At 43.4% G+C, this 19858-nt stretch overlaps 1 protein-coding gene across 2 annotated transcripts; it reads left to right on the top strand.

Annotated features, from left to right (window-relative positions):
- Positions 1–57: 57 nt before the first annotated feature.
- Positions 58–19852, top strand: PLOD1 (procollagen-lysine,2-oxoglutarate 5-dioxygenase 1). Of its 2 annotated transcripts, XM_083802980.1 has the most exons (20): positions 58–95; positions 1281–1435; positions 6435–6526; positions 7045–7181; positions 8395–8558; positions 9051–9163; positions 10804–10867; positions 11651–11748; positions 12087–12188; positions 12290–12421; positions 12693–12814; positions 13585–13689; positions 14117–14242; positions 15054–15195; positions 15731–15844; positions 16116–16181; positions 16537–16641; positions 17044–17190; positions 17503–17628; positions 17900–19852. In XM_083802980.1, exons 1-20 carry the CDS (start codon positions 73–75, stop codon positions 18053–18055), a joined length of 2289 nt encoding a protein of 762 aa, XP_083659106.1. In that variant the 5' UTR covers positions 58–72; the 3' UTR covers positions 18056–19852. The 2 variants fall into 2 exon arrangements, with proteins under 2 accessions (XP_083659106.1, XP_083659105.1); XM_083802979.1 differs by lacking the exons at positions 58–95; positions 1281–1435 and adding an exon at positions 1586–1904.
- The last annotated feature ends 6 nt before the right edge of the window (positions 19853–19858 follow it).

Consider the following 19858-nt stretch of genomic DNA (forward strand, 5'->3'; position numbering starts at 1 on the left):
GTTTCCTGAAGTCACCATCTTAGGGACAACTAACATTTCCTTGGATTGTTGCCTGCAGTATGTCATTTGAGCATGAGGACTATTCTGTTCGCCTGGTAATTATGAGGGAATTCCTGCTTTGGGAGAAGGGAGTGGAAACAAGAGCTCTTTGAAAAGAATCAAGAGTATTCTCAGTGAACAAATTAACAAGAAGAGTTGTTCTTTGGGAGGGTGCTGTTATGAAACATGGAGAATATTAGCTGCATTGTGGCCCTTCTAACAGGTGCTTGTTTTTTTCCAGGATCCTACCTTCTCGTGTTTATTCTGAAATTTTGAATCCTATAATACATGTGCTTTCTGTTCATTTTAGTTAGGGAAACTTGCATATTATCCCAATCCTCTTATGTTTCCATAGGTGTGTTTCCAGCTGCATATTCCATAGCCCCAGTGCGATGCATTGCATTTCTTTTTTATCTCAATGCACATTGTTCACCAACTGTCAGCATGCATCCTTCACTTTTTATGCCTCTGCTAAACCACCTACCATTGGTGCTTTCTCCCCAACACCTTACTTTTCTATTTTTTTTTTGATACATGGACCAACCTTGAGTGTGGCTGAGTCAGTACTTCTCCTGTGATGGCTTCAATAATATACCGCAACTTGTCACTTTCCATCTATTTAATATCAACTAAATATCATTGATCGCACACTACAAGATAGAAAATAAGTAATCTCTTAATGTTTCTTTCAGTAATGGAAGCAAAGTTGGTTTTATTTAAATACAGTGCCTAAAACCAGGGCTCTGTCATTTCTAGGCATTTGCTTTAGTAGAAAAAAATGTGTTGCTTGAGGCCTCATGTAACATATGTGTCAGCAGTAGCGCCTTATTAGTTGCTCTTCAGGCTCAAATGTTTCCCTGCATCTGAATCATAAATTCATTGCAATATAAAAATGACCTTGAAACCAATTAAAAGACTGTAATTTCTTTAAGTATGTTTATTTTGTCGTCAAAGGCAAAATAAACTAGAAGAAGAATCGTCACACTAGAGCAAGAAAACCCAGCACAAGGACAAAGAGTTAAATGTAAGACAGTAAGAAGCACGTGTAGCTGGAGAAAAACAGCACAGGAAAGTACCGCAGCAGATTTTGTATTCCAGAAGGAAAAGTTTGAGATGAGAGGACGGGTGAAAAGAAAGTATTTAGTAAGGGTATTTAGTATCCAGAGAAAGGTATTTAGTATCCAGAGCTGTGCATAATCCATTTCTCTTGTGCCTTTTTCCCACGTAATGACTGTGTCAAGCAGATGCAGCCTGGCACTAACTGAAGCTGGCCAGAAAGCAGAAAGTCAGCCCCGCTCCGACAGAGGCTCGCGCTTGCTTATCGCGTGGTTCTTCTTCTGCAGCCCCCTGCCCAGCATCCCGCCCGCAGCAGGACTCGCCGGGCCCCGCACCCCAGGTAAAGTTGCTGTAGCCACAGGAGCCTCCCCGCCGGGCTCTGAACGCCTGCAGAAGGCAGATGTTAGACGTTCCCTTGTTTTGCTCAAGCCCCGGCCCCAGCGCTTCCTGCTCCCTCTCCCGGCTCCGGGCCAGCTGCCTCCCCGCCTCTTGCGGGGGCCGGAGCCGGGGCGGCCCGGGAGGAGGAGCCGCCGCCTCCCCTCTTCCTCCGCCCGTCCCCGCCGGGCGGGTCTGGTGCGTGGCACAGGCTCCAGCAGCCCCGGAGCTTTCTAGAGCCGCTCTCTGCCGGGTCCTTGCGGAGCGGGGCAGCGCCCGGGGCCGTCCCGCAGGCAGCGCCCCCGGTCGGTGTCGGCTCCCGGACCGGGATCCAGGCGGGGAAGTCGCCTCCATGGTGCCCCCGGCGGTGCTGCTGCCCTGGGTGGTGCTGGCGCTGCTCGGGGTGGAGGGTGGCGGTGCCTCCAAGCAGGAAGGTAAGAGGGGGGGGCTGCTCCGGGGCACTGGTTGGGGGACCGGCTGCACGGGGAGCTGGTGGCCAGGCTGATGGCGGGGCACCTCTGCAGTTGGTGCTCTTACTGCTCTTAGCTCCCCAGTGCAGCTCAGAGGCATTGCCCGACCTGGGACCGGTACCCACTGCAGAGTCTGAGCTGCTGGTTGGCATCCAGAGCCTGCTGCTGAGCTCGGAGGCAGGGCACAGGCTGGTGTGGGTGCTCTCTGCACGTGTTTCTTGAGTGCCACAGTTACCAGACAGGCACACGCCACTCAGTTCTGTGAGAAGAGCTTTGGACAACATTTCGTGCTGGTGAAGTCCCTTGGGCTGCCCACCAGGGACAGCCCTTCCTGCTTTTGAACTTACACAGTTCAAGAACTAGGTAAAAGAGAGCTTTTGATCCGTAGCCTGGCCATGCTGTTACCTGAGATCCAAAATGTTCCTAAACCAACATCATTTTATCCTCACATGTACAGTTGGTACATGCTGCGAAGAGTAATTGGTAGAACAGTAGAGGATTAGGGAAGCTATTGAACGTCAAGCAGGCTGACAAAGAGGTTCACACACTGTCACTCTGCCAAGATGTTTGGATAATTATCTTTGTCTTCATTAGGGAAGTGGCAATGAAGAAGAAAGCTCATCTTGTTATCTAGAATATTTCCCTTGACAATGAATGATTCTGTTTTAATTACCTTCACTATGTATATTACTTAATATAGTTAACATGTATCCCTAGGATTGTTGGGAGTTATTTAGCGATACTGGCATTGCTAAAGTAGTGCCATTTCCGCATTTAGGGTTACTATTAGGTAAATACGAGTAAGAAATGAGTCTCGGTGTCATCCTGCTTTACACACCCCAAATCATCTATGCTTTCAGCGAATTTTTAGAGCACACTAGAGATATAAAATGGGGTGCTGGGAATAGACAATCAGGTATGTTGTTTAGGAAACGGGTATTGGAATTAACTGTTTTCTGAACCCGTCACTTCTATCATGGCTCAGAAAAAATGCCCTGCCCTGTCTGTGCTTTGGTTTCCCCAGAGTAATACGAGAATAATACCTATCTTCTCCCTTATAAGTTCTTTTACATTTCTTCAGAAGCTCTAAGCATAGTTACATGCAGTTTTTAATTGAGTCGTTACCTAAAAACTTTGGTAAATGTGAATTTAATTGCATTGAATTGTGCGCTTGATTTTTCTGTTTGATCACAATAGTAGTGGTATTTCTTGGACACTAACTTAACAGGAAGCTACACAATAAGATTTCCCAAAGCATAGCCTAGGGATAAATTCATTCCATGTCCTAAAATGCAGCTGCAGCTGTGCTTTTCCTGTCGAGTCAGGGCAGAAGTAAATAACTCTGAAATTTGTTGTTAGTGAACTCATCGCTGATTTTTACTAACCTCCCTGTAAAAACTCAGAAGTCTACCCAGTCGTTTCACTGTGATGTTGATATCAAAGTTCCTGAACTAATACTTTGTCTCTATTGAATCCTTGTCATTGGTAGTGCTCAAAGAACTTCACAAAGCTGTTAAATGCTCTTTGTTATCATTTTACAGATGTCAATGACAAGGGATTGCAAGACCGGCTCCTTGTTGCAGAGCAGAGCTAACAGTACAGTTCAGCTCCTCTGGTTGCTAGTCCAGCACTTGCTTCACTGAGCCACGCTGTGCTTGTATTTTGCAGCCATACCATTATTAAACGTATTTCTAACATTTCTAATTGACAGCATGGCCCAAGGAGTCTTTGAGCCCAGCTTAACAAAATAGGCTACTATTTCTACATATGAAAAGTAACTGTTATTTGGAAAATAGGGAAGGATAAATCTGCTTTTGGAGGTTTAAAAAACCTCCACGCCATCTATGTGATACTGAAATTAAAGGGGCTTACTGCTCTATTTCTGGAAATACCTATCAGCTGCACCAGGAAAACCGCTGAGAAAGAGAAAAAAGGGTTAAAGGAGTAGGAGCGGAGGCAGCATAGCTCAGCACAGTGCTTCAAGTACTGGGCTGAAGGAATGTCTCTTGGGATGGAAAACTCTTGCTACTGCAGAGATTTCTCAGAACAGAAACTGAGCTTATGCGTCTTGGAGTCCTACCCCCGCAGACCAGTAAGGAGAAGGGAATCAGTAACTAGGAATTCAGCTGCGGAGGATAGAAGTCTGTGTGCTGGCAGTTCCATGCTCCAGTGGGCTCACATGCTACACAGTCAAACCTACACAGAAAACTGCCTTAGAAATCTGACACCGCTTCCTGTTCATCCACTGGAGCTTTTTGCTCTCTCATCTGGTCCAACAAACTTTTGGCAATTGTATCAAAGGACGTATAAACAGATTGTTGCTTTCTTGGAGTGGTGGCACAAAAAATGATTTATTGATTTATTTAATGTGAGATACCTGAGCATTCAGGCTGTAATAATTATGCTGCAGTCAGGCTCTTTTCTTTTGTCCTTAGGATATGTTTTCTCTTCTCCTTTCAGGTACCAGAATTTGATGTTTATCTTTACGCTTCTTGCTGGCAAGCCCGCATTTGCCCCCCTCTTCCTTGGCAGTATGATCTCCAGTTTCTCAGAAACCAAGAGCTCAGAGCTATCTAGTAAAGCTGCCATGGTTTTCTGCATGCCATCATATGGCTGGAAACATTAATGGCTTTAACATATTCCCCAAAGAAATGCATATTTTACTCATTTGTTTGCACCCTCTGACTAGACAGGGCACAGGGAACTGGAGGAGCTGAATGCACTTCATACAGCTTAATTCTGCCTTTAAAGGTTGCATTTATGCAGGATTCGTATTCTTTTGTTTGTCACTCTCTTTGTCTGTCTGTTTGCATAAATGCAAACAATGCAATTAAAGCTGACCTTATATAGGCTGTTGTCAGTGTCTCCAGTCAGTGTTCTGATGCAGATTTCCTTGGGAGCATCCTCTTTCTTCCTAACTTAACCTTATTTTTGACTTCTGCTATCTTTGTCAGGTCTGTCTAGGACCCTTGCTCTTAGATCCCTCCTCTGTAAGGTCAGACGATATCAGCTTGGGTACACTGGCAAGATTCATCTGGTATATCCATTGAAAAAAATCACTGTTCCAAGAGAAGTCTGCTCCAGCCAAGAAAACATCCTTTCAGGTTTTCCTGGTATTTTCTGATGTTAAAATCAGATGGTCAGTATTCACATTTAAACACTGTTGCCAGAGCCTATACAAATTCCTATTTAAGTAAAAGTATGAAGACGAAGTATAGCATTTAAACACTACAGTGAAGAAGCCAGGGCCTCCACATAAAAATTGTATTCCAGTGATAGTCTAGAGAAACTTTTGAAAGAGAACTTCAGGATTTAGCTTTGCCATTTCTAAGGGACTGGAAATGAAAAGCAGTTTAGGAGAATGTAAATGAAAGAGATGGCAGAATTAAATTCATCGTGCTTATGTCTGAAAAAATCTGGAAGACACCTCTGGATTGCAGTAGAAAATTGGAGCAGCCATGGAGGGAGAACGATAACATTCAAACTAATTTTGGTTTTCCCTGCACCCAGTCAATGCTGAATGACAAAAAAGCAACTCTTTGGGGAAGAGGAAGCCAGTTGCACTAAACGGGTGACTTCCAAGTGGGCATTTTGTAGTAGTTCTGTTTTTCATCTTCAAGTTTAATTTCCTTCAAACTGTCTGTGAGCGAAGAGAAGAGAAGAGAATGGTAGCTTTCAATAGCAGGGCAAAAAAAACACTCAGTAAATTGTATTTTCTTTTTTCAGCTTATAACTCAGGCAATTAAATTGTATCTTTCTACAGTCTCCCATTTTAAACCCCGGACCAAGTTCTAATACCAGCTGTGCAAATACAAAGGCAAAGGAACGGTTTTGCTTGCACTGCAGCTAGTTTTGGGTTGTTCAATCAAATGCTGACATTTCTGGGCACCTTTGCCACGTTCTGTCCCCTGCAATAGTTTGTTCCTCCAGTAAAACAATAGCTACGTCCATGCGTTCTTTTTTTTCTCTCTATGAGTCTCTGAGGAGTTGCTGCCAAGAAAATCCAGGTAGCGAATAAGTAAGATTTGAAGCTGGTTTTCTTTCTGACAAACACCTATAGCTCTTAACATTGTACAGGGTAGAGATAATTGGGTGAGGCGTAAGCAAGCTGTTTGCTTCTCAGTAGGAAGTGGTAACTCCACAGCTAGACTACCTCCCGTGCCTGTTTTAAAATGAAACTGGACAGCTGTCTGTGTTATATGCAGCAGACATAACCTGTGTCCCTCAACAGCAGTGACTGAGAGTAAGTTGGGACTCCTGGATTCTGTTGCTGGATTCATGACCAACTAAAAGCATGATACTGAGAAAGTCCAGGGGTTGGATTTTATTCCTAATGACTTCCCTTCATCAAATCTGTCAAATACCTTTAAGACGAATGATCCCAAACTCAGCTCAGTGTCTTGTGAGTAAAGCCTCTTCATTAATTGTGGAACAGCGGATTTTGAAAACAATGCAAGCTGATGATGTGTCTCTTGTGTTTTCTCCCGTATGCAGAAAACCTGCTGGTTCTTACTGTTGCCACCAAGCAGACTGAGGGATTCCGACGCTTTAGAAGATCAGCACAATTCTTCAACTACAAAGTCCAGGTGACGACTAGCAGCCTCAGTGATGGTTGGTCAAAGGGAATTTTGAAATGGGCACTCCTAAGAGCATGGAATAGATAAGGCTTGGCCACAGAATGATTAAATAAAAATCTCAAGAGAGATGCCCATTCAGTCAGCTGAAAAATACTGTGACTGAGGGCATTTCTGCAGCAGTCTTTCTTATTCCATCCCCAGTGGTGGCTTGAGCTGAGTTCCATAACTCCCACTCAAGGGAGTCCCATGGCACTTTTCCATTACATTGCTGAAACATACACTACAGATTAGGATGCTCCAGTCCCTGATGCTGAAAGTGCTTTGTTACTGTGCTAAGTGTTGCTCTGACTGTCCATCCCAGAGAGCAGTTCAAAGGCTGGCATATATGCATAGTCTCTCTGTCTGGATGCTTTTTGATTTGAACTGGGAGTTAACAGGGGTAGTGAGGCTGTGCGGTCTGGTTCTTTCATGTGAGACTTGCTGGGAAAATGATCTGTTCAGTAGACCCTCTGCCTGTCATCTTTTAGGTACTTGGACTTGATGAGGAATGGAAGGGCGGAGATGACAAGAAGCCAGCCGGAGGTGGGCAGAAGGTCCGTCTCTTGAAGACAGCTTTGAAGCAGTATGCAGATGATGCAGACTTGATCATCCTTTTCATAGAAAGGTAATGGATTGGAAAGGATTTGTCAGGAACTGAATCAGAAAGTTGTTTGGACAGATTCTTATTAAGAAGAAATTAACTGTGAAATGGATTCCTTCTGGGAGGTGTGTACAGATCTGTGTTTTTTCCCCCGAATTCTTTGCAGTCGTTTGAGAGTTGCTCAGAGCTGCATCCGTGGCAGCTGGGAAGCTCTGACCAGAATGGGCTAATTCCAGCTCTTATATAATACAAAAGTTGATAGTGTTGTACCTGTTTTTGCCAGGGTGGAATTTGGCTGCCACTATCTCCAGAGAATGAGCAGACAATTTCTGTGGACCCAGGCAGGCCTTCCTTAGTGGAGTTATTTTTTTATAAGGTGAGGCAGGCAGCAACACAATCCTGAGAGCCAAGAAATAGTCTGCCAGAAATATATGGAGAGGGAAAAGGATGGTTCGGAGTCTCAATGTCTTTTCCTGTGCCCAGCAACAGGCAGGGCTGGGATACCAGTATTGTCTCTACCTCTCGTGGCAGGGAGATCGTCTTTTGCGGCTCTGAGTGTCTACGTGCATTTAGAGGTTGGGAATGATTCATCTCTGGAATGAACAACTTTTTACTCACCACAAGTGGGTCTGTAGTTTGCAAATCCTCTTGGAAAAAATGCAAGTCTCATTCTGGGAGTGGTGCTTGGTAATTAGTTCTACCCAGTACTGAAGAGGTAGCGGCTGGTGTCCTGCATCCAGTGACTATTGTCCGGTATAGGTCCCTCATGAAGATTTGCAGAGCTCTGTGGAGAGTGGCAGGATGCCAGAACATTTGCAAGGCATGACCTATGGGTTTGTTTAGTTTAGAAAGGAGTGTGGGTATAAAGGAATGGCAGAATAAGTCTTAATGAGTGAGGACACCAGGGCTTCACAGTTGCAAAGCAGGGTAAAGAAGAAAAGATCAGCACGTTTTGCGGCTTGGAAGTTTGGGTTTTGCTATCAATGAAAACTTTGTAGAAGTAAAAATGGGCATAGGTTACCCCAAGACATTGTGGAATCTTCTGCAGTGGAAAGCAACATCTTCCACTCCATGAATAGGACTTCACGTTAATTGGCTGTAATTAAGACATACTGTGAAGCAGAACTAAAAGAATGGGATTCCTAATAAATGAGCTGTTTCTAGAAGCTTTTGTGCTGACACATTTTTCTGACTCCATTCCTTCCTGTCCTTTTTTTTTGTTTGCCTTTTACTCTAGCTATGATGTACTCTTTGCTTCGGGCCCCACAGAACTGTTGAAGAAGTTCAAACAAGCCAAGAGCAAGGTGGTCTTCTCAGCAGAGAACTACATCTATCCTGACAGAAAGTTGGAAGCCAAGTATCCTCAGGTGCGAGATGGAAAGCGCTTCCTGGGTTCTGGAGGTAAGAAGCAGAACCTTCTTTCAGCTGAGAACCACTCTTAGCTTTGTCCTTGTATTAGAAGGCCTTTGGGAGAAGTATCAAGGAATCAAGGGTGGAAAGCATCTCTGTAGAATATGGTGGAAACTGAAACCTGGGGCAAAACTGTCCATAATGGAAAGGAAAGACTAACAGTGCTGCTGTCTTTTACCTGCAGAAGGAGGTATAGCTATGAAATACACCTAAAGGATAGGAACCCCCTCCCTATCCCTTCTTTTCTGTGAGCCTTGTTATTTAGGGAATGTGCGTCTGAGGTTATCTGTTCAATCTTGGTGTAGTTCCGTGCTAAGAAGGGTGGTCTATACATGCTTTTGCTGAAAGCTGGTGTATCTCTGCTGCACAGTAGGGTGGAATGAGACTCTTTGTGTGACAAAAAGTGAGGGTATTGGTATACAGAAGTACATAACATTTTCTGTTTATCTGGGTTGAAATGCCTCTTTTTCCTTATTCCTGCAGGCTTCATAGGTTATGCGCCAAACCTGAAAAAACTTGTAGAGGAGTGGAAAGGACAGGACGATGACAGTGACCAGCTCTTCTATACGAATGTCTTTTTGGATCCAGAAAAAAGAGTACGTGTAGCTAGACTTTGGGATTAGGAAGAGTTGTCTGAGAAGCATCACAGTTAAGCCTTTTCTGTGCAGTATCCCTGTTGACTTTAAAATAAGTTAATCAGATATATTTGGCCCCAGAATTACTGCTCTGGCATTCTTACATGGAAAATGCTAATAGTATGTTCTGTTAACTGTTAATCTTGTGAAAGTTTGCATTATAGCAACTACACCTTTGTTCTGTTATTAGCAGATTTTATCTTTTAGCTTACAGTGTGACTGGGAAGATAGGCATCTTAAAATAAGTCTTACTGGTAACACATACCAGTAGCTCTGTGTGCTGATGTTTAAAGCTACTGAGTGTGGCAGAACTAACCAGCCTTCTCCCAGGGGATGTGAAACTGTAAGCTCTCACTTAAAGATATCCAACTTAGCACTAAAGTATGTTGTAGGTACAAGTGCAGATGAGGCCTGAGCAGATCTGAGGGGATGAAAAGAACAAAGATTCACAGTCTCGTAGCCACTGTTGTGCCACAGGACAGGGACCATAGGCGTAACCGAGTAGCCCTGCTAGAGCAAAGAGGCTACCACTGCCTTCAGCAAACACCTCCAGATCCTGACTGACAAAATCTGCATTAGCCTATGCAGCATGCCACATAACATCACACAGAAGCTTGGAATGGACCCTGGAAGTATCGCTGCCATTCCAGATTAGCCACGGCCATTTGCCATGGCCAAATCATCCACCCCACAGGGTGACTGCTTCTGTTGTGTCTGCCCAGCTCTGCATTACACAGTGGGGGCTGTCCTTGAGGGACGTCACAAATGCATGGGGATTAAGAAGTGAAACTGTAACAGTAGAAGTCAGGAGGAATCATTAGAAATAGGAAAGTGCTTTCAGATCGATTAGAGGAGTTGTGCTTTTTTACCTCCCCAAATATGAATATGGATCATGACATTTTAACACGAACAGTTCCTTTAACATTCTCATCTGCAGTTCTGGCCCTGTGCCACACAAAGGCTGAGTAATTCTACTAACTTGGCTTTCAGACAGTGGATGTTAGCACCCTGCTGTCCTTTCCAGTAATCAGCCTTAATAGATGCCTGGAGGGACACTGAAATCTGTTAAGTCAGAGCTGGATTTTAGTCTGACAACAATCTAGTCCAGGTGTGACTTGTAGCAGGAGATAAAAGCAATGATTGCTCCAGTTGGCCTTACACCCTTACTATGTTCTGGTTCGACACTGGTACCTGAGCCCTTACCTGGGGTGACACTAGCCCTGTGGACAGATGGCAAGAAACTGTTCTGACAGCAAATGTTTTTGTTATCTCGGCATTCCTGCATATTGTATATGGGCTTTATGTGACTGTGCTGCAAGTGTACTTCATTAATATGTTAAATATTATTATTGGTACACACAGATCAGTATTTAAAATGTTCATTTGTATGGTTTTGCCTAATATAATATGTTGAAATTGTTTTAGAAAATGGTAACTTTTCCCAGATTCAAGTGAAAAGGAGGATGATATGGGAGTGTTTCAGGCTTCAGAGCTTGGAGATTGTGGAAATGATTATTTTATTCAGCACAGAGTCTTTCACATGCGAAGAATGGATGCCTGCTTGTATTCTAATTAAGGTTATTTATCTCGTTCTCTTAAAGGAAAATATCAACATCAGTCTAGACCATAGAAGCCGGATCTTCCAAAACCTAAATGGAGCATTAGGTGAGATGGTAGAAGGAAGCCAGTTTCTCCTTGGAATGCAAAGGCATGCTCACGCCAGAAATAAAGTTCTGCTGTGGCTGAAGGGATTAAATTTCAGAAAATCCTGTCCTTGTAGAACAAGCTCCAGCAAAAAGCCTCTGCCAGAGTTCTGGGATTTATTTGCAATTCCACTGTGACCAACTAGGTTCACGTTGCAATCCCCTTTTCACTTGGGGGAATGCAGGTCAGGTTTTCCATCTTACATCTCCTTGCCACTTTGATCTCCAAGCATGTCAGATTGTATTAGCCTTAGGGATTGAAACTGGGAGGCACTTCACTGCAAGTAATAACACATAACACTGCCTAGGGCTTGCCTTGTCTTTCCGCTTTGGAACAGTGTCTGGAATGCCATAGGAGGTGAGATGCAGCCAGACACTGCCTTGGGCACTTGCTGACCCATACCAGGCTTCTGACCAGCTGATTGATTGATTTTGCCAGTCCTTGCTAAATTGATTCACTTACTCTCCTGATATTACTGCCTACTGTTTTCAGTTTATTGTCTTGCACCAGTCCATCTTTATTTCAGTCAGGTAAAAAATGAAAATGGCAATGTAGCTTTTTTGTTCCTATGCTCATTATAACAATGAAAGACTGGAGCTTGGCTCTGTGCTAGTCTGTTTTCCAAAGGATTATCCAGATCCGTGCATTTGTCTTTCAACAATTGTTCAGTAGAAATGGGGCATTGTGCTGCTAATTTTTAGTAGTGGCCTTCCTCTGATAACATGATGGCAATATCATTTCCAGATGAGGTGGTTCTGAAGTTTGAAAACGCACGAGTGAGAGCAAGAAACTTGTTATATGACACTCTGCCTGTGGTGATTCATGGAAATGGACCCACCAAGGTAAGGGGGCATCCTGAGAAAAAGGTTTGGTATGCATTTGTTGCAAAGTAATCCTTTAGATTTGAATGTATCAGGTTACTGTCTTCCCATATACTGACTTTCCCTGTGTACATTTACTCTGAGACACAATAAGTGGCCCAGGTCCATAGCAGCAAGGTAGGTCTGGTTCAAAGATCAGTGTGTAGTTAGACCCTCAGACTGTCGGGTTTTACAGATTCGTTAGTCCAAGGAGAACATAAATGAAGTATGGTTGAAATGTGATCTTACACTGGGGAGTGACAGAGGCAAAGATAGTCCTCTGCCCTGTAATATATAACGTGGCAAGTTCCCTTTTGCAGCTGCAGCTGAACTACCTGGGAAACTACATTCCTCAAATATGGACATTTGAGACTGGCTGCACGGTGTGTGATGAAGGTCTGCAAAGCCTAACAGGTTTTAAGGTAAGGCTGATGTCTATTCCAAGCTCTCAAGACAGGTGTTAAAATTACCATGTGATCTTAGGTGTCTGATGAGCTACTGCTTTTCTTCTCATTGAATGTAGGATGAGGCACTGCCAGTGATTCTGATTGGCATTTTCATTGAGCAGCCCACTCCATTCCTTTCCCAGTTTTTCTCGCGGCTTCGTAAACTTCATTACCCAAAGCAACGAATCCAACTCTTCATTCACAACCATGTAAGTAAAATGGGCCTGTGATGGCCTGCTGGGAAAATGTATACCTCCTCCTCTACTCTAATCGCCTTTGGCAGTCTACTTGAAGGTTGCAGGCTTTATAATCCCAGCACTCATCTGCAATGGCACCTATACAACAGCTGCATTCAGCTGTAAAGACGTGGAAGTGGGAAGAGCTGTTGCTTGTCTGGTTTGGCATTCTCAAGAACAGGAGGCTGAGCGGCCTGGGATGAATTCATCTCACCTGTTTCTCCTTATTTTTCCTTTGGCACAGGAGGAACATCACTTGATGCAGGTGGACTCTTTTGTTAAGGAGCATGGCAAAGAATATCTTGCCATCAAAGTGATTGGACCAGATGATGAGATGGAGAATGCTGAGGCGCGTAACTTGGGCATGTAAGTGAAGAGGCCAGACATGATGGCTAGCAGAGTCAGCCTGTGTCCAAGCTAAGGCAGTCTTTTTTTTTTCTGATGATCATCATGGTCAAGTGGATTTTTTTTTCCTTTCAGTCACTCTCAATTTTCCTAATGTTAATTCGCCATGCCCATTATACATTGGGGAAAAAATCAGTCCTTATTCCTTCAATTTCACAAACCAAATTCTCACTGGTTGTTTGCTCTGTTAGGATAATAGCCCTCTACCTCCCACCCTCGATAGTCTATATGCCCAGTCCTACATCACAAAGAATATGCACCCATATTTCCAAAGAAAAGGAGTGTAGTAAAGCTGAGAGTTAGTGGCAGAATATCTTGTTATCTGTGATCAGGAGGTGTGAGTTTGAGCTCAGGTTTGGAATTGGGCCACCTGTAAATGGGAACCCTCTCAGTCTGTGCTGGGGGAACAGTTTGCTACATGTGATACACACATCTCAGCATGTGCTGTTGGCTCCTGAAACTGATGTGCTTTATTCAGCGAGCCCTGTGGATTGTTACATTAAATTACCTTTTCTAGCACTCAGATGAAGACTCTTAGACTACAAGATGAGAGAATTCAACCTTGTGTAGTGGAAGATGTCCCTGCCCATGGCAGGCTGGCTGGAACTAGATGATCTAAGGTCCCTTCCAATCCAAACCATTCTATGATTCTATGAATTCCTGCTGTTCTGTCCCTTGCCTAACTGTTCTAGGAGGATTTTGATGTGACTTTTCTTGTTCTCTGGCTATAGGGATTTGTGCAGAAAGGATCCTGACTGTGACTATTATTTTAGCCTGGATGCTGAAGTAGTTCTGAAGAACACAGAGACTCTAAGGATCCTCATTGAACAGAACAAGTGAGTTCTTGGGGCTAAGCAGTCGTTACTGGCCATCTTTCACACAAGGAATATAGTGAGTTCTTCTATCAATGAGATGAATAAGGCACTAGCTGGATTGTGTTGGGAGTGGAATGTTATACAAATGCCTCTTACTTGGTCCCGTTTCACTGTAGTTGGAATCCCTGATTTTTAAGCAATGAATGTAAATCATCCCCAGTTTTGCTTTTATATAGTCACTAGAACAAATTGGATTCTAAGAGACCTGCTTCTGGATGCAGTTAGGTATGAGATTGTAACCACATTTGCCCTTGCATGTGCGGAATTTTATTTCAACATAGTTAACGGAAGCAGCAAGTAATAGAGCATCTGCCTCTTATGATTGCCTGGTTTGTAAATCTTTCCCTTTACTTCCTGTGGTAACATCCCTTTTCTTTTGTGCTCACAGGCTGGTGATTGCCCCACTGGTAAGTCGTCATGAGAAGTTGTGGTCAAATTTCTGGGGAGCGCTGAGCCCTGATGGATACTATGCCCGCTCAGAAGATTATGTGGATATTGTTCAAAGGCGGAGGGTGTGAGTATACAGGGAGAGTTTCTTACTGATGCAATCCCTCAGATACAAAGCGGGCTGCTGCACATTATCATCAAACCAGCTAATGTCAAAGAACCAGAGAATGCAGTTGTCTTTGGGTATAGAAAAGGAAAATAAGTCTGTTCTCCTGGTTGGAAGCTGCTCTGTGTTCTTCCCTGAGCAGAGACCGTAATGCACTTCAGGCAGATTTTACTGTGATCAGAGTAAGGTGTTGAGAGTTCTGACTATGCTGAAATCATTTCATCTTACTCATGTCATGTTTTCCCACCTGTGAATTATAGTTAGTGTGATCTGTAAAATCCCATAAAGAGCTGTATAATCATTATCAGATCATCTTCATAAAACACCAGGAGATCATGGAATGGAATACTTACAAAATATAATTGTTGGTTTATTCATATTCGTGAGTGGCCTTTTGCGGGGGGCAATAAATGCTGGAAATCAGCTTATGCCCTTTTGGCTGGTTCATTTTTTTTAAATCATTAGAAAAAAATATGCTGATCTCTCTGGGAAGAGATTCAAGCCATTAACTGTGTCCCTAGCAGAAATACACAGTATCAATTAATTGCTTTCACAGTGCCCTGGCATTTGTACTCCTTAAAGTCTCTGGACAATATAAATGATTTTTCCTGGAATGACAATTCCTGCTGGTATGGTTTCTCCTTACTGTTCTGAGTTGGCTCATTTAAGGCCAACCTGGCTGATAGAGCAGTGCCGCCTGCCATCCCATCAAGTCTAGCATTTTCTGTACTACTGTTATTTCAAGTCTTACTCTCCTACTCCTGTGTTTCAGTGGGCTTTGGAATGTTCCCTACATCAGCAGCGTTTACATGGTTAAAGCTAGCACTCTGCGATCGGAGCTTGACCAGGGAGATCTCTTCCACAGTGGCAAGCTGGATGCTGACATGGCTTTCTGCCACAACGTACGGAATCAGGTCAGTTGAGCAGAGGGAGGCTGGCAGGGGAGAACTGCATGCCAGTGTGGAGGTGACAAGATTAAGTGGTTTCAAGGCATTCAGCTCTGTCGGAGTATTGGGCAGGATGAATTGGCATTACTCAGTCCTGTGCAGGCTTGGAACAGTGTAGGATTTCTGTCTTGCTGTGAAACCACCTAGAGCCAGGGACCGATAAATGCAAATAACGTATTTGTTCTTCGGCCTATTCAGAGCTGTTCTAAAAGGGTACAACTGGGTAGGAAGGAAGAACCTAATCTTACAGTAGCTGCTCTGTTCTGTTTCCAGCCTCGGCTGATGATAGGCACAGAATTACTGGCTCTTGCTATAACTTTTCAAAATTTCTTATATCCAGGGTAGAAATTAAAGTAAAAGCCCACAGGAGAAAGAATGAATAGATGAACCATTTGGGCAGAGCCATCATCACTGGAAAGCTGTCTAGTGCTTTTATTTCACAGATTCTCACAGAAATATGAGGCCTGGAAACAAAGCTTGATCATTTCTTTCTGTCCTGCAGGGAGTCTTTATGTACTTGACGAATCGACATCAGTTTGGACACATACTGTCCCTGGAGAATTATCAAACAAATCACCTCCACAATGATCTCTGGCAAATATTCAGCAACCCTGAGGTGAGATAACCTACATGCTTTGCAGGCTTAGCAGGCTATGTGGGATGTGAAGATTTGATGACCAATTTCACCAATAAAGAAGGTCCAGGCTTCATTAAACAATATCTCTCAGCTGGGATCAGGAATTTAGTCACAGAATATAAAGAGAGGCTGTGTGATTCATAACATTTGGATTTTCAAAACGTGTGAAATACTGCTGTACCCTTGCTTTTCATTGCATCTCTAACTAGACCCTGCAGAAATGACTGGTTTGCTTATCTTTTAATTGCAGGACTGGAGAGAAAAGTACATCCATGAAAACTATACAGCAGCTCTGAAAGGGAAATTGGTAGAAATGGTAAGAAAACATTGCTCTAATCCATCAAAATGGGAGATAAGCATCAGGATAACACTTGTGTTATCACTGTTGTCATTCTCAGGAACAAGCAGTTCAGCATGACCTTGTAGTCTTTCAAATCCAGAGGACATATGACCTTGAAAGTATTTTTAGAGCAAAATTGTCATTCTAGAAGTACATCTCTAGCTCTCCTAACTGGAAGTAGGGCACACACATCAGAAGACAAACTTCTATCCTTGATATTTTAGTTACTTTCCACTTAATCTGACCCTATCTACAGTCGGTTTAGTCTCATTCCTTTTGCCTCAAGCACCTGTCCTTGTTTCTGCTGTTCTCACCTGTCCACATTCTGCAGCCCTGCCCAGATGTTTACTGGTTCCCTATATTCACTGACACTGCCTGTGATGAGCTGGTGGAAGAAATGGAACATTATGGCAAGTGGTCCACAGGTGACAATACGGTAAGAAAAAGCAGGAGCTGTTTGATTTCTAGGTGACACCATTTTCCATGTATACTTGGTGACAGTAGTGCCTCCTCTAGAAAGGCATTAGGCCCTGATGTTAAACCAGGAAACTGGATGCAATACCCCTAATTCTTCTCCTGATTTACTCCATGATTTTGCCCATGTTCTTAAATGTAAATTAATTTTTCCGAGTCCTTTACTATCTGCTGAAGCTATCTGCCCTTTTGATGGTAATGTTGTTTACCTTGGGGTTTATTTGTTGTTTGACATAAGGTTTCCATCCTGAAAATCCTGATAAATAAAGCTCGTATGTATCGGTAATTACCAGAAACAAGTGCTTTTCATTCTTGGAAGTTCAAGGTGCTCATCCTCATGGGTATTTTCATGATTCATTTTCAGGACAGTAGAATACAAGGAGGCTATGAAAATGTCCCAACTATTGATATCCACATGAACCAAATAGGCTTTGAAAGAGAATGGTATAAGTTTCTTCTGGACTATATTGCACCCATCACTGAGAAACTGTACCCAGGATACTATACCAAGGTAGGTATACCTTGGCATGGAAACGCACAGTCAGCACAGCATCTGCTACAATCACAACTGTGTGAAAATACTACTAGAATCCTTTAGCAATATGGATACTGTTTCCCAGTATGGAGAACTGATCCTGGACTGTGACTTGAGTATATGTATCAGGAAATACACAATTTCCCAATAACTTTCTCCTGCCTTATTGTTGTCTTTCTCTCTTATCAGTGAGATGCAATTTAAAAATGGCACCCTGTCCTGCAGCTCAGTAGCCATGGACTGCTATAGCCCTGTAACAGATGTGCACTGTGTTCTTCTCTCCTGCAGACTCAGTTTGAGCTAGCCTTTGTAGTCCGCTACAAACCCGATGAGCAGCCCTCTCTAATGCCCCATCACGACGCTTCCACCTTTACCATTAACATTGCTCTGAACCGAGTTGGAATAGACTACGAGGTAAGTGTTTGCCAGTGCGTCAGGAATGAAGTACAGGCTCTCGGGCAGTCCAGGCAGCTGAAAACCCTTTCCTTATCCATATCTGGCTTCTCCACACTAAAGATCGCAATCAACGACTGGGTTAGGTTAGAAGATTTTTGAGAACATTAGAACCATTAGATTCCCCAACCACTTTCTCACACTTTTAGAAGGGCTGCCAAGAGAAGGCAAGAGACCCATTCCCTGAGGTGCTTGTACCAAGCTGATGTGTTTCTTGGTCTGTTTCTCTCAGGGAGGAGGCTGCCGGTTCCTGCGCTACAACTGCTCAATTCGAGCTCCACGGAAAGGGTGGACCCTTATGCATCCAGGACGCCTGACCCACTATCATGAAGGTCTTCCAACCACCAAAGGAACCCGTTATATCGCAGTGTCCTTTCTTGACCCCTAGAGCCATGCTTCCAAGGAAAGACCTTTCCCTGGCCCTGCTCACTGCTGACTTTGAGTGGAAACAGGGAATGCTGCTGAGAGTCTCTAAGGCATCGATCAAAGCTATGTGGATATTGTTTTTTAATGATATTTTAAGACTCCACTACTGGAAGATCTCCCTTTCTGATACTGCAGGTAATATCTAGGAATGTTGCTGTAGAATTGGAAGGAGATTTTGTGCCTTCATTTCTGATTCTGCTCCTCATCCGCTGTTTCTTGGAAATGCGATTTACTTGAACCTTCACTGCTTGGTTAGTTTTACAGAAATGCTTTCTTGGACTGGAAATCCAGCTTTTTGGAGGCAAGTCACAAGCTCTCTCTCTCCAAGTAGCTGGAAGCCCTTTTCTATCTACAGCATATACAGGACTGGACATTACAAAATCATTTCTGGATGCTATTCCAAACATAAACAATCAGGGAGCTGGCTCCAAGAGTCATAACAGTTTAATGTTGTACCAGATGAAACTCAGTAGTAAGAGCCTGAAGATCATCTGATTCCTTACCTCTTTGCAGTCTTGGGAAACATATCTCGAAGTTCAAAGCAGCAGCAGTGGCAATATAGGTGCTTCCTGTTAGCTAAAGGAAGGTCCGCTAATGATACTTTACCTCTGGGATTAGTCTGAAGACATAAAAAATAGCCTCCTTATCTTGTATTACTGCGGTTTAAAGGGAACGTGTATAACCAGACAAATTCAGAACATGTCAATATGTGCATTTTCGTTGCTGAATTAGGTAAGCTCTATCCCACGTTAAGATTTTCAAGAGCTCTTAATCATGGGATAAAAATCCTGAGGCCTTACCGGTCTTTGATGGCCTCAGTGATTATTTGGATAATTTTCTTTGCATCTAGCTAGAATGGGCCATCCCTATAAAAGAACTATTTTCTGGTACTTGGAGGAAATCATTATTCAGTATTTCTATTATTTGAGATTCCAAACCAAAGCACTCCACTGCAGACACTTCTCCAGTGGGGTTGAGACTGAAAGAAATGAGTGGTTGAAAAGTGCTAAGATATTGTGGTGAATCAATAAGTATAAAAATCTGCCTAGAATAGTAGGGGCAAATAGGGAGAAACCTTTTTTCTGTTATCTGTGAGATACCTGCTCTGCTTTTTAGACACCTTTATTCTCTCAGTCTGCCAGACTAGAATGTTTCACAAGCAGTAAATTCACATCAGAATTGTCCTTAGAAAAATATTCATCTTAGTTCTGTGTGGCTCCAGCCTCTGCTATCTAATTTTCAGGTGTTGAGCCACTTCATCTAGGATGGGACCTACTGACGCAGGCAGGATAGCTTTAGTTGTGTACATTTTGGCAGAGAACTCACTCTCTACAGTTTGAGTGGACCTGCAGAAGGTACAACAGGTCTTTTCCCACTGTTTCCATGGGCTGTTTAGGTCTGTTTCAGTGCTACATACTCACACACGCGGAAGGGAGAAAAAAAACGCCAATCAACTTGAGTAAAACGGTCGCAATGCATTAACTGAAATCCATAACAAATGACCCACACGGTTGCCAAATAAAGGGGCTTCACAGGCCAATCATTGAGGAGATGTTGAATAGGTGTATGTATTTATTTAGCAGGGTTTCCCCCCGCCCGACCCCCCCCCCCCCCCCCCCCCACACACACACTTATTTTGTTGCGTTTTCCTCTGCCCGGTACTGTGATTGGAATGAGTTAGGAGTCTGCGTGCTCTGGTGTTTCACACAGGATGTACAATTTCAGCCAGGGGAATTCGCATTAAACCATTACAACACGCTGGCGT

The sequence above is a fragment of the Anser anser genome (genome assembly GCF_964211835.1).
Source record: "Anser anser genome assembly, chromosome: 17".
Taxonomy (NCBI): Eukaryota; Metazoa; Chordata; class Aves; order Anseriformes; family Anatidae; genus Anser; species Anser anser.